Source organism: Eutrigla gurnardus (genome assembly GCF_963514095.1).
Source record: "Eutrigla gurnardus genome assembly, chromosome: 1".
Lineage (NCBI taxonomy): Eukaryota > Metazoa > Chordata > Actinopteri > Perciformes > Triglidae > Eutrigla > Eutrigla gurnardus.
The window spans coordinates 4,535,136-4,550,256 of NC_139915.1; the positions used below are offsets into that span (position 1 = coordinate 4,535,136).

General features: G+C 39.8%; 2 protein-coding genes across 4 annotated transcripts in view; one reads left to right on the forward strand and one right to left on the reverse strand.

Annotated features, from left to right (window-relative positions):
- Window positions 1–14,831, forward strand: part of cep89 (centrosomal protein 89) — a 36,741-nt gene extending 21,910 nt beyond the window's left edge. Inside the window, exons 17-18 of one of the 2 annotated variants that reach the window (XM_084009540.1) lie at window positions 7,983–8,131; window positions 13,329–14,831. In XM_084009540.1, coding sequence (XP_083865666.1) covers window positions 7,983–8,131; window positions 13,329–13,638 — 459 coding nt within the window. In that variant the 3' untranslated portion in view covers window positions 13,639–14,831. The remainder of the gene's footprint in view (window positions 1–7,982; window positions 8,132–13,328) is intronic. The other variant, XM_084009541.1, reaches the window with a different exon arrangement.
- Window positions 1–15,121, reverse strand: part of LOC311013489 (E3 ubiquitin-protein ligase RNF182) — a 315,914-nt gene that overhangs the window by 4,229 nt on the left and 296,564 nt on the right. The window contains exon 1 of one of the 2 annotated variants that reach the window (XM_084009584.1): window positions 7,854–8,124. The exons of the other annotated variant lie outside the window; for it this stretch is intronic. Within the exon in view, the coding sequence (XP_083865710.1) occupies window positions 7,854–7,917 (64 nt within the window). The 5' untranslated portion in view covers window positions 7,918–8,124. Of the gene's footprint in view, window positions 1–7,853; window positions 8,125–15,121 lie in introns of those variants that run through there. 2 annotated transcript variants of the gene reach the window in all.

Sequence of the window (15,121 nt, forward strand, 5' to 3'; positions counted from 1 at the left end):
TGCTATTACCTCATATAATAGCCTGCAGCAAAGATGAAATGAATTCCAATTTTATACAGAGAGACAAATATACATTAGTTTCTTTCTATAACTGACTCCTTTTCTTGTCATGCCAGTATGACATCTCATGTCTGTGTGTGTGCTTGTGCCCTGGAACACTGTCACCATATGTGTGTCAAAGACGCTTCACTGTGTTGGTGCGTCTCACTGTCACTTCTGCCCAGAGCAACTGACAGGAATTAGGCTAATGGGCAGGTACTGTGTCTGCAGGTGAGTCCACAGAACTGTTGTTCCTCTTATTTTTAATCTCTGCTAAGATGGTGAAGGGCTTGTTCTTTGTTGTCAATCCCAGACGTGACAATCAGCAAAGACAGTAGGGCTGAAACTGGCTTTCTAGTCTTTGTTCAGGTCCAGGTTTATTTTGTTAAATATGAGTAAGTATGAGTCAAAGTTTGAAAAGGTTAAGTTAAACCTCACTGAGTTCTGCTGTGAGCTATCGTTGGATTACCTCATTGCTGTTGTTCCTTTTTACTTTACCACTATATTTATATCGAAAAGACCTCCCCCCATCAGGAAGATGCTATATAAAGAAAAGCCATTCATTCATTCATTCATGACCATGAAATATAGATTGAATAGGTGAATGTTGCACTGGCAATTGCTCAGCAGGCCTCTCGGTGACTTGCTGACTTTTAAATATTTCAGCCAGCAGTCTGTTGCTTTAGAAAGCCTTTTGAGACATGTCAGAAAGATTTTAGAAAGAACCAGCTTGTGCTGCATCAATCCCAGATTTGCCCGTTTTCGACATCGTAGACAAATACATTTAGTAAAAGTCCACTGCACTGGGATTGTGAAAAAAAATCCAACTCCTTTTTGTGCAACATGAATTTGAAGGTGAAGGTTAAAATAGTTGCTGTACTTTGGAGTATACAAGGTTTTTACCAGAATGATTTCAGTGAATTCCTTATCTCATAAAAAGAAACATGTTTGAAAACTCATTTATATTGATTGCATCAGATTTTTCATTGCTACCTTTTATGACACATCAAAGCTACCAAATGTCAATATGCATTACTGCTCTCCAGTCACCAGAAATCAGTTTCCACTAGAGCCAATGTTCATTTCACACCTCTTATTAAACTGTGTAAAAAAAACAATTAAACCCGTGCAAGTCACACACTCAATCATTTGTTCCACAGCTGGTGTCGGCCATTCATTCCATTTTTAAAAGCCAATAAAAAAAAATAATTAGGACAGTCAACAGTGAAGTGGATAGAGGAAACAAGGCTAGATGGAAGGGTAGGGCAAACAACAAAGGTCCTCAGCTGGGATTGAGCGGGGGGTGTTGGGATTCTGTGGCATGCGCTGTAACCATTTGGCTGTAGATGCTTTTCATATATTTTGAACAGTTCCAAAAATGTCATTAGCTTTTGTTATTATAGAGCTAAACATTGTGTTGGAATAATTTCATTTCAGAGTGTGCCATTTCTATGTTCTTGGTCATCACTCATCACTATGTGCAAAGCTAATCATCACCACAGGCTATATCATCACTATGCAACCCTCTTCAAATCAGAGGGATGGTCCAGAGAGCTTGTCACCCACTGGGCTTCTCTGGTTCAAAATCTACCATCATTTTCCATTCTTCCAACCTGGCCTCTCCATCAATTACGCTCTCTGGTCCCCTGTCCCTTTCTCTCTCCTCCTTTCAGTGTGGATTGTTGATGGTAGCTTTGACCTTGGCGGTTAGAATACCTGCTTAGTGATGCTTCTCTGAATCATGCAATTGATCCTGAGGATTATGTCCACGCTGCTGTTTCATCCTTATTCACAACTGTCTTTTGGTTAACTCCCTTCATTTAGAAATACGTAAAACAACATACATGTTACAAGTCACAGAATCAGCCTTAACTGGATTGTATAGGTGTATTCCTTTGAATAACAGCCCAGAAACATTGCTTTTTACTAATAATTTCATACGTTTGACATTGATCTTTAATATCTAGATCGTTGGCATTACAAGCAGCCTTGACAACATATTGCTCTGATAATAGTTGAATATCTCTGTTTTACTTCTTCAAAGATGCATGTAAACTTAATTCACAATGAAGACATACAACCGTGTTATCTATTTTCTATGTTAAGATGTTGAGCAAAATAATAACTCCAATTAAATAGGGTTAGGGAAAGGAGGGTCTTTGGCCGGATGTTTGCGTGACGGATCATTAAGCCAGAATCTGGATAGCCAGATTGATGAGGTAGAAGGACCAGTAATGTTTTAATGAGGCCGGCACTATTGCAAGGTACGCCAACCGGAGATGAGACAGGAGAGGGAGAGGGGTTTGTTGGAGTGGGTGTGTGCTGTGTACATAGTCATGCACATAGAGAGGATTGGACAGCATGTTAATGTTAGCGGATAGCATTTGGCTACCCAGTTTGTTGGGATGAATCCCTGCTGTTGTAAAGAAGGAAGCACGGTCCCAGAACAAGTAAAAATGATCAATAAATATCATGTTGCGAACTCTGCATGATCACTGTGCCAGGTATGCAGGCCAGGCAGGAGGGCAGCAGGACAAAGCGTGACGGGGACTCTGGCACCAAGGTTGGGGAGGGGGAGTCCAGTGGTAGGAGTGCCCAGTGTTGCTACACCCGGCTCTCGCTTGGAGCTACTAGGCCCTCCAAGCAGACAGATACAGTGCTGGTATGCATGGAGGCCAGCCAGGGAAGGGGGCCCACAGAGGCCGAGACCAGTTTTAACATGCTTTGCCTGGGCAGGAGCTATAGGGACAAAGCATTTGATCTTGCCATTGTTGCCACATTTCAATGCATTCAAACATATGGCCGGTATCTCCCCTATATTGCTGCACTGCTGCAAAAGTTTCACACAATCAATCATAACTTCTACTCTTGTTCACTGAGGGCGATGGGGTTTCTCTCTCCACACACACACACACACACACACACACACACACACACACACACACACACACACATAAAGCCGAGCAGAGGACAGACAAGTGAAGTGAGTTAAATGTGAGAATTTGGTAGAATGAGTGCTAAACAAATAATTTTGATTCCAAATCCATCCAATATATTGAATCTAATTAGATGCAGTAAGATTGGGTGTACAGTCTCATGTAGTCGAAGCCTACCTGCTCTACGGAGCGGCTTCATTACCTAATGACACAAGACAGCCAATTTCAGCAGAAAAGGTCAATTTGTTTACACATGCAACAAAGCTTTATAGCTGAGCAAATGGAGGTATTGCTGCAGGGAATGTAAACATTTGGATTAATTAATTGGATTAAAGGTTATGGTGTTGTTGTGAAGTGTTAAGTAGAATAATGGTAGGTTGACAGATAGATGAAGAGGGTCAGTCCACGATGAAAAAACAACTGAGCAGTACTTAAAGTGTGCTGAGCAAGTTTTCTGTGGAGAAAAAAGTGTTATGAATAAGTGTTATGAAATGAAAAACATATAAAATACAAATGCAATCACCTGTTATATTGTAGTATAATAACTGTTAGTCTGCTCTGAATGTTTTACTGTATATTTTTGTTGTCACTGTGTGGAGAAGGTCAGCCAGCCTCTGGGCTACAGGTAGGAGGGGGGTTATTTTGGTTTGGCGTTCCTCAGCCCAGCTTGTTATGAGGCTAAATGTCACCGCTTCAGCAGGGCTGTTGCTGTTGCCCTGCTGCCTCCCCGGGGGCTTGATTGAGATTCAGGCCAAGCTTTGGAGATATTTTGCTTTCCCGGTTATATATTTATATGTCCATTATACTGTATGATGAGAATATGTCCAGAAGAGTCAGATGAATATTTATAATCCACAATTGTAAGCAGGGCCTTGTAGCCACCCTGCTAAAACAGGGCCAAGAATTTTCAGTGCATCTTAAATATGTCTGACAAAGATGATTGATACTGTGAGTTACCCCATGTCTTTGACTTCTCATTCCCTTTATTATATACTATATATTCCTTTGGTAAACTACAACAAAAAGGTAAAATAATTATTTAATTGACATTTGACATTATATTAAATATTAAAACAATTGCACCCTCAAATGATGAACCTTTTAAATTATAGTTACAATATATTTGTCAGAATTTTGGCTGCTTTGTCAACACACTGTAAGAAGGTTGTTTAAATATTGTCAGTTGTAGGCCTGTTCAATTAATCGATTTTAAATCGTAATCGCGATTATGTAGTTAGGACGATGTTAAAAACGTGAAAATCGTAAAATCGATTTTTCAAAAAGTTAAAGTTCTGCACTTTATTCATTCATTTTTTTTATGGACACACCTTAAGATACATGTGAAAGTGAGGTTTTTCAATTAATCTCAAAGGGATTGTTTTTTGTTTGTTTGTTTGTTTACAAGAAGTCTACAAGAAGATAACATGGAGCAAAGCCAGATGGCAAAAGTTCATTAATTGTTCTTTATATTAATCCCTTGAGGGATTTTTTGTTTAATAAGTGAAAGGTTTGCACTCAAATCCCAATGGGGGAATTATTTGCAAAATGTTCTATAAAAAACACCATATTTGAAATAATTTCTTTGCTTTTTGTCATTTCACAAAATAACCGTAATCGTAATCGAAAATCGGATTTTGAGAGAAGAAAATCGGGATTTTATTTATGGCCAAAATCTAACAGCCCTAGTCAGTTGTGGTTCATTTCAGTACTTTATGACTTTCTAAAACAACGACGAATCAGAATCAGTGCTTCTGATCGTCCATGGACCACGGCCAAAGAAACTAGCCCGTCATTGTTGCTGGTCGCTGAATACATCAGATTATAGTAAGGTGGTGGTGGATGACATAGACTGTGTCTAATAACCACCTTGATGTTCTTCTGAAGGGAAGCGGCCACTGGTAGGTGGTAGGTGAGTGTGTCACTTTTGCAGGATTACGCAGACATGCCTATATTTCCTGTAATGCTCTAGAAGGTGAAGCCTGTGTAAAACCTAAAACTTATTAGTTGGTACTAATATTGATGAACTTATAAAGTCAGCACTCTAGCATTTCCTTTAAGCCAAACTCCCAAATGCCTGGTCTCGGCTCTCTCACATGAACAGCAATGAATTATGCCTCTGGATTCGGTGTATCTTTTAGCACTTAAAGGTTTCAAATAAGCGCTACGTGTTCACACACACCAAAACAGATGTCTCTTGTCCAATGTAGGTCTATGGGGAAGTTTTTTTTTGGTCCAATGCCATTATGTGACGGACCTTGAAGTTGTTTGGCCACTATGAAAATTTGATTAAAAACCTGTCGCTCTTCCTGTGGGCTTACAAAGACACATAGGGAGGAGGTCAGGGGTCAAACAAACACAGGGCTTTCACACGCTTTCTTCCCAACATTGACTCATTATACCTTACTGCTGTCACTTGTGTAATTAACTAACAGTTACATAAGTCATCATAACCTAATCATTTTATGTAACTAACATTCTTATTTTAAGCCCTCTCCTTCCCACTATTTCTGCCTCGTCATCCAATCTCACGACTATGTTTTTCTTTATTTTTAGTTTGCTTATTGCCTCGTTTTATGTGTTACTCTTTTAGTCTTACTACTTATTATTTGAATGTTGTTGTTATGTTTTGATTATTATATTAATATTTGAGTCGTATTTATTTGCATTTCTAATTCCCCTTTTATTCTATTTTTACTATTGATCTTAACTGTGAGGCTTTTGAGTCTTTGTATTTTTGTATTCTGCCAAATGATTTAATACTGGAAAGCACTTTGGGTCGGTTGTTGTTAAGTGTGCTCTATAAATAAAAGTGACTTGACTTGAACCAAAACCACGATCTTCACCTAAACCTAGACTACTTAAACCTCACCAAGTAGTTTTGTTGCCTAAACAGGGGTTTGCACCGGTGCACTGATAGTTAGTTAGTAGTTCGTTAACCTATCAGCCACACAGAAGGTTGAGTGAAAAGCACATTTTAAATGTTTTCAACTGTTGACTCTGATGATCCACTGAACATCTATATTGCTCAGAACTATAGCTCTGAGCAATACTTATTATTAATTAATTAATTAATAATTATTAATACTTATTCTTGGTTGCTAGACATGCTAGACACTCAAAGCTTTTGGCTGCATAACAACTGTTACATGCATGGATACATGATCTCACTACCTCTAGAATATGTAGTTTATGGTGCCATAATTCCCAAAAAGCTCTTCAACCATGAGGTGGCTTGTTTTATCACATACATTTCACCTTACACATAGAACAAATATGTTATATGACACAACCTAGATTGTTTTTGTACCCTTTTTAAGATTAGCTGTATATGACACCGACGGGTAATATTGACGTTGGTGTGTTTAACTGATTTAATAGATGATGCAGGTAGAGTATGTAATGAAAATGTGGTAAATTAAATGCTCAGGGTAGGTTTATACACCTGTACTTGGCCTGACCCATTTCTTGGTATGCAAATAATATCAATAGCCTCCGGGGCAAATTATATTGCTATTGTTATCATTCATGCATTCATTTAACAGTGGGTATTTTCAATTTGCTTACCGCTGAAGTTTTCCACTACGTGTCTAACCAACCATACTGATGGTGCACTCATAAGCGCCACGTTACTCTGTCATGGTTCTTTTAATGCTCTTTGCCTGTAATGATCTATTTTTATGGGGTAAGGTAGAAAGCTACGTAATGTATTTCATGGTTAATCCCACCATTGTGTTGACTCTGATTTCAGAGGTTAAATTATTCGTAATTAAATTGGCTGAAAAGGTGTTGATGATGATGATGATATATTTCCTCTGTGGACTATTGGTCTGGAAACGATGTGTAATGTGAATAATGTGACTTCCCAACTGTGAAACTTAATTGGATCCTTTTTTTACCCAGATCACATTCAAATCATTTTGACATGTTCTCAGCTCTCAAGCCTCTCCCAGGCAATTACTTCTTTTTTCCTAAAGACATTACAAAACCGCTGATTTAAAATCACAACCAAAGAATTATAGGAAATTTGCTTTAAAGTAATTGAGGAGGTAATGGAGTTCTTCATATAACCCAAAACCACACGTACTCTGTACTGTGTTTTTGTTGTTGGGGGAAACATGAATGTCTCAGACAACGACATTTTACTCCTTTAGCACTTCAGCAGGAGCAGTTTGGTGTAAAATACCCTTTGTACAAACACTATTATCTAAACTTCATGTTAAGATAATTACAACTCACCAGTCCTTTGATCTGGTATCATAATTACTGTATTAAAAGTAGGGTAAGATAGCTTAAAAAAAGACTCATATATTTAAATATGTAGCATCACCACCAGGCACTTTGCCTAACTACTGCTGCACAAATGTCTCAGAATGAATTCCAGACAAGCCAACTCCTTGATAACACATATTCAGAGAGAACGGGTCAAAAACAACTTGTTTTTCCCCTTTAAGCAGATGGAGTGGTAAAGTCCTCTTCTCATCACTAAATCTCCATCTGCAGAGCACAACGCAGCAACAGTCGGTTTCCATCCTTTCTCTGGTGTATCTTTATTTTCATCTGCCTCTCTTCCTCCTTTTATAGTGTTGTCTTTTTTGTCTTTACTTCACTGGCACTCGTTTTGCTTTATTGCCCCGACTGCAATTTAGCATCAACTGAGGCAAACTAGTCCACATTAACAATACACATGTATGCCACTTGTGTGAGTGTGTGCTGCACCACCTGCAGCAGTTCTCAACTGTTTGCAGCTCAACAGCCACTGATCGACTGACGCAACAACTTAAATATAGGTCTACAATACACATACACACCCAAATAAATAAATGCAGTAGTCCACATACAACCACGGCAGTTTAGCAGGTGAGGGTATGCGTTTCTCACCTTGTCCCAATGCGTGTGACTCCCCCTCCTCCGCACCAGTTGTCTCTGCTGTACTGTCCTTCATGTAAATCGTCTTCTCTCATAGCAACACTCCACATCTCATTCCTCTGTGTGTGCGTGTGTGTGCAGTTGTACCGGAGGCAGGCATCAACCAGACTGGCGGGGTTGGAGGAGGCAGCAGAGGCGAGGACAGCTTCTTACCAGAGGGAGATCCTTCACCTGCAGAGGCTGCTAAGAGAAAGACAGGAGGCTGAGGAAAGACTGCTGCAGTCCAAACGGTAGGAGGGGAGAGAGGAGGAGAGAGCGAGAGGAAAGGGTTGGTGGCAGGCAGGCAGGCATAAAAAGGAAGGAGGATAGGGAGTGAATGCCTGAATGAAAGGAGGAGGAGAAAGAGAGAAAAGATGGTGTGTCGCAGGGGGGCAGGGACAGCGAGAGGCAGCCGTAAGGTGTGCATGAAGGCAGAACCAGAAACAAAACAATTACTGACAAAAAAAACAGATGGATATGTCTAGACAAACAGATTGGTCTCAGCGTTTTGGTAAAATGACTGTTTTTTGTGACATTATTTCCCTCAAAAAGTATAAGTCAGGACAATTATCATCTGGTTTAGCTTTTCATAGATTGCTAAATCACAAAGGCAGTAGAGAAATGGTAGATTTTCTTTGATGTCATTCAGAAACAGTGTTTACACAGTTTGTCCACAAGAGAGCACTGACCTTATTACATATTGCACATACATTGGTAGCAAGTCTTTAAAGAGAATTTTTAATTGCTTCACTCCAGTTGTGTGTGTACACACACACACACACACACACACCAGACAGGCCAAGTTTTTATGTTAAATCGTGACAGTTGTGTGACCTATTGCTGCCGATGTTATCATTTTAAAAGCGACAGCACTAGCATTGTTATTGATTAGAAAATGTATTTCTTTCATAAAATATTGTCCTCTTGGAAAAATCCTTAGCTTTTTATTCCTGTTAGCGTCCTCCAAACAGGGACTGCAACTGGAGAAAAACTAGCTTTGGTCAAAGCAGTTTGACGTGCGTTATGACACTTTTGGTGTGTGTTCCACCATTTAAGACAGTGAGAGTTTGAACCTTTTGAGCCTCTCTCTCATTTCCACAAGCAGTGTAAATCGCTGACATTATTTTTATGTTAATGCTAGCTCAGGCATAATTAATGGTGGCCCATGAAAGCAGAAAAATACATTTAATCGGTATTATTATTATTAAATCGTTCCCTGGTTTCCCATAAGGTTCAGCAGTGGTTCTGTGCTGAGAGGATCATGGCTGACTGTATAACACATACTGCTCTCTAATAGCTCCGTTGTTTCAAGAAAATTATTTTTGTTACTATAGGGAGGCATGGAAGACGTGGCGAGTGGTGCTTACATGATAACCTTTACATAAGTGGCTACTGTTTGTTTGTTTTTTGTGCTACATTGCTCTCCAGTCTGCCATTGGTGCACAGAAGTAGCACTCCACTCACATAGATAATCCAGTCTGTTTGTAGAGCTGCAACCAGCACCAAGATACCATTTCTCAATTCTCCTGAAATAAACTACAATGAGCTTTTTTATGGCTTTTACTGTTATTATATAACATACCACGTTGTTCAATAACGAAATAAAAGAATTATATGGAGAATAAAACTTTCATTTTGAATGAAAAATCTGAGAAAAGCCAGATTCAATATAGAAAAGCCAGTGTTGTGTGAATATTACACACACTTGACTGTTAGTCATTACTCAGCCCTGGCAGTATCGGTCTGGATCTAGGGTTATTAAATGATCAATGACACACACTTCTCTTTGGTTATGGAACAGAAGGACAAAGACTTTCTCGATGTGATTATTAAGGACTGAGTGTCTCATGCTTGTGCTTGTATTGTTCCCTGTCCTCCAGCCAGACCTGAACCCCACTGCTCAGATAACACTGAATGTTCTTAGTGTCTGGGCTGACACTAAAAGGATAAGTGAATGGGCAGTTGGTCTGTTGCAGAGCGATAGACCGAATCCTGAGATGGCTGCTGCTTACTAGCTGTAATAGTAATGGAGATGTACTTAGGTCTTGGAGCTGCTGCTGAGCCTTTCACTATCAGTCAGAATGCACCTGTGCAACCCAGTGGTCACTACAGACGGACATACTCCTGTTTAATGTTCCATCTCTTATAGCTGCGGCATTTATCTTTGTGATTTGTCTGAGTAGCTGAGTGGCATAGGAAGTAATAGAGAGTGTGGTTGCCATGGGTGACGCACATCTGCAAGCTGTTTGGGCTGGAGGTAATTAGCGGAGGTGGAGTTTGTGAAGGAAGACAAGGAAGTGTCACTCGATGAAACATCAATTAATCTCGACTTCAATAAGAATGACAGCATTTTCCCTTTTCCCCACATAGTTGAGTCAATGCTCTCAGGATACCTTTATGATCTCGGAGGGGCTTGATGATTGTGTGGGTGGGCGTGGTGCAGCATCTGGCTGCAGGAGAGAGAGAGAGAGAGGTGTGGGAGGTGGCTCACGGGAGCAGCATCAGCTGGTTGACGCAACTGCAGATGATCTGGGGATTGACTGAAGGATTAATGATCCACGGTAGGCAGCCGCGTGGGGAGCGAGAGCACGCTGGAGGACGGAACTGTGAGAACGAGCAGCATCGTGTGCGTTCTTAAAAAAGAAAAGTAACTATAATGATCAACCTGAGTCGAAGGGTTCACTTTAGCTGTGAGAACTGGGTGGCAACAGTCCAAAACATTATATATTTAATTAAACTGACGCTTTTATCCAAAGCGTCATCCAATAAGTGCATTCAACTATGGTACAAACCCAAAACAGCAAGAATCATGTAAGTACATTAGCTTAAATATATATATAAACCATCTTCTTAGCCAAGGCGCAGTCTGAAGAGATGTGTTTTTAGCCGACGGCGGAAGATGTGTCGACTTCCTGCTGTCCGGATCTCAATGGGGAGCTCGTTCCACCATATGGGACAGCAAACAGTCTTGATTTTCACAGCGGGGGTGCAGCAAGCCAATTGGACAGTTAAACATTTATGATTAAATATCATTATGTATCATCATCGCCATTGTCATGTTCCACAAGAGCTTCAAAGGCAACATGTAATAATCATAATAATAATAATAGATTGTATTTGTAGTGTACTTTTTATTCAGTGAATCTCAATGAGTAGCAATGAGTGCTTACATTAAAAAAACAACAACATAAAATAATAAACTAAAATAAAAACATTGCATCATATCACAGGGGGCACAATTTAGCACTCAAAAGCCTTTGTAAATAAAAAGGTTTTCACTGCATGTGCAGATGTGCGTCCGACCCCTATCAATGCACGATAAGTGGTTGTTTACTGTGTTTGAATCCAGCTAAACAGACTCATTATTCTCTGTATCTGTTAGTAGCTGTGTGCCAGATGGTGGAGGTAACAGTGTGTTCCCCTCTTCAAACCAGCAGGCTGTACACGGCTTTCTTGGGAGGAAGGGTTTCATTTTAAATACACACGTACAACATTTTCACAACAGTTTCCTCCACTGTATTGGGAGGTCTAACTGAGTCCAGACAGGACAGCTGATTGCTTCAGTTGCTGACGTGTGAACGTCATGCCGACGTAAGAGCTTTAATCCATCAGCCATTATAACAATAACAGCACACACAGGTAATTATAGTGCTGACTCCTTGGAGTTGTTATTCTTTTCTATTATCATTACCATCCCTCCGTTTGGCTCTGGGTGTGAAATTGGGTTGTTTATTCATAAAACCAACAATCATAAGTGAATTGATCATAAACTGTATAACTAGAGAGACAATTCAACTTTAACATGGAATGCCCACATCAAAACACATTAATTTTAAAGGTACACGGAAAAAACACATAAAATTGAACAATAATTATACTATATGCTCCGTCTCAGTCGTGGACATAGTATTTACTTTATTTATGTAAAAGAAATGAACAAAAGAAATGTTTTATTCATTTATATTAGGACTATTGCATCAAATGGTGTCACGTAAAACTTTTTGGGAAGCCTTTATCAGGACTTACACAAAGATATTGCTCTTGCTCATAGGCAGAGTAACAAAAAGTGATGGTTAGGTATGGCCTATTTACATGTCAGATTCAGGTCCCTGGGTCTGTTGGAAAAAAAGCTTGAAGCCACATTCAAGGGAAAGAACGGGCAGACATTTATTTTGAGATGCTGATTTTATAACCACGGTGGAACCAGACTCGAGTGTCAACACATCACTCACTGCGCTGATTATGCTGAAATGCCTCATTATGCCTCATCCGTGTTAAAAAAGATGACGTGGAAGAAACGTCCAGAAAACCGAGTTTCATGGCATCACTTGAGTTTGAATAAATACTTCCAAGTCAGAGTGCTTTAAAAAAAAACAGTCTGACAGTTATTCCCATATGGTCTGAATGTAGTGTACGCCCTGGCAGCGCACAATGATTGCTGCTTTATATAGAAACACTCCACTTTTTCCTGCATTGTGCTGCAGTACTTCTGATGAAAAGTGCTTTTTGCTACACCTAGCTAAAACAAATGAACTATCCTGCCTTAATGAAAGTTATACTTTTCATCTTTACGGATGTGTTCATTGAGACTGTAGATCCTGGTGCTTTTGGAGTGCAGTGTTGCTCCATTTGCAATCTTACTGCATACTCCCACATCTTCCGTTTTACTGCATTTTAATGCTCAAACTCTTCATTTTCTAGTCCCATCACTGTGGGGATTTAACCAAACCAACTTCAGCCATGATTCTGCTCCATCACATTCTGATGCCCATTGCTGATGAGTCTTTCTCTCTTTCATTTACAAAATACAATGCTCCAGGCACTACTTAAGGAAGAATTGGGAAAGGAGATGAGGCATGCAATTGTATTCCCAGGAGCCCAGGGATTTTGGATAAAGAGCCGTGAGGACTAGGCAGTACTGAGCCAGACATGATGATGGAGGCAGTTGCACGGCAGATAACTTGACACAAGTTTGAAGTACATGATACACTTCAGCCACCACTGGTCAGCCATTAGTGGTGGCTGCAGATGTGTCAGGATTTCCACTGTATAGGAAAGTAGATCTACGTTGAGCATCTGTGGTCGGCCTGATCATTTAGTGCAGCCGCAGTGATGTATGAATACTCTTCATGACAACAGCAAAGCTGCGTGTCACCTGTTAGTCAACCTAAGAGCACCTTTCCTCACTGCTACACACCCTCATTGTGTTAGCGTTGATGACGGTGTCAACATCCGTCATTTCACCTTCGTTCTTCTTCTGCATTTCATTTCTTTGCTCAACATTTGGGTTCAGTTAAGTTCGTCAGCCTACATCTGATTTTTTTGTTTCTTTTTTTCTTTATTTTAATTTTCAAGCCTCTGTTTTTTTCATTTAATTTATCTATTCCTATCAGATTTGCCTTGTGTGACTGACTTCCTTTGTGTTCTCTCCTCTCTTTGCTCCTCCAGGGAAGTAGAGGAAGAGTTGGAGGTTGTGTGGCAGGCAGCGACCAGGGAGAACCAACATATGAGAGAGACCCTTTTGGACTCGAGGGTCACTGTGGACCTCCATGGCAGTGCCTCTCCTGGCTGGCCTTCTCAGGCTCCAGATGAGGCCATTACATCCAGCCAGCATCAACCCCACAGCTCTGCACCTCTCCTCTTCACCTCTCATCAAAGCCCAGAGATCCAGAGAAGTTCCACGTTTAAATCTGACTCAGATCACAGAAGCAACTCCTTGGACATGAAGCATAAGCATGGGCTGGATTTCTATTGCTGAGATTCTTGGAACCATAACGTAGATGAATACACAAGTTATGACTTTGTTTCGCAGGTAAACTTGCACCCTCCTCTGTAATAAACTGATAACTGTATTTAACTACATTACGAGCACATCCCTCTGGTAGAAGCACGGGGCAGGGGAGGCAGTTGTAGTCTGGATAAGTTCAATTAACACTCGGTTTGTCCTGTAAGGAAAACTTGGTGATGTCACAAGGATTGCAGTAAAACATATAAATAAAATATATATATATATATATAAAATCACAGTTTTCACAGTGTGGCCAAATATACTTGACAACAGTCAGAAAGACTGCCAAGATGTATAAGGATTTATAAAGACTTTTAATCTATTTGTATGTAAATGTGACTCAGGTTTTTTTTAAATCCTGCTACCTGGTATATAATACATGAAGAAGAATACGCGATAGTGGAGAAAGTTGCATTATTTTGCTTGATTAAGGCTATTAAAGAGCATAGCTTATGTAGCCACCTGCTGGGCTCATATGATAATGCTATTATCATCGTCAATGGCAACGTTACGTCATATAGGAACAGGCAGACACGGGAAACGACATAAAGCGTGTTATCTGTAAGAGATACTGTTGATTGTATTTCTGGGGATATTCTGAAAAGTATTTAGATAAAGCAAGTGTTTATGCACAATTCATGCACAGATATTATATTCATGCCGAGCTCTATTTTCATATTATTAATACTACCTTTTTAAAATAATACATTATATTTTGGGGCACGGCTGATCGAGTGAATTTTGTAGTTGATTTGCAATTAAATCTGCTCACACAGTGGAAGTGATTCAAATGGTTATTCATTGGGGAAGGACCTTTTTAAAATAATTGTTTTTCCACCACAAAGTGGTAGTGAAACCAGTGGGAGTCGACATGACGCTAACCATCCACGAAGAATGTGTCATGACACCTAACAGCTGACCTAGTCACCTTTGTGACTGAGACACCATAACATCACCTCTTTGGCACGACCACAGCTCTGCTGGATTAGACTGATACCACAAAGCAGACCTGTTTCTGCGACATTGGGATCTGGCATCTTCCTACAATTCTAGGAAATATAGTCAGATATTGTGGCCAATTGTTTATCATTAAAAAAAAAGGAAATTTCTTTTTTTTATAAAACCGATTTGATGACAATAGTTGTAGCCTAGAATAGATTAAATAAAGGGTACCATAAATAATGTGAGGCATGTGGTTGTGTTTCTTAATTTTCTTAATTGGCTCTTCTGTTTTATTGTGAATCTATACATTTTTTTTGTATGGATCTCTGATCTCAATGGTCAACATTCTGCATTCATCTATTTCCTTCAACACATAAAACATTTTCATGGTTAAAACTAACTGACATCAGCAGAGGGCAGTTGTTAACTGTTACCTAGCAGGTAAGACAAACACACACACCATGTTGATTTTAGAAAGTTAATACAAGTTGGACAGACATTTGGCCAACCT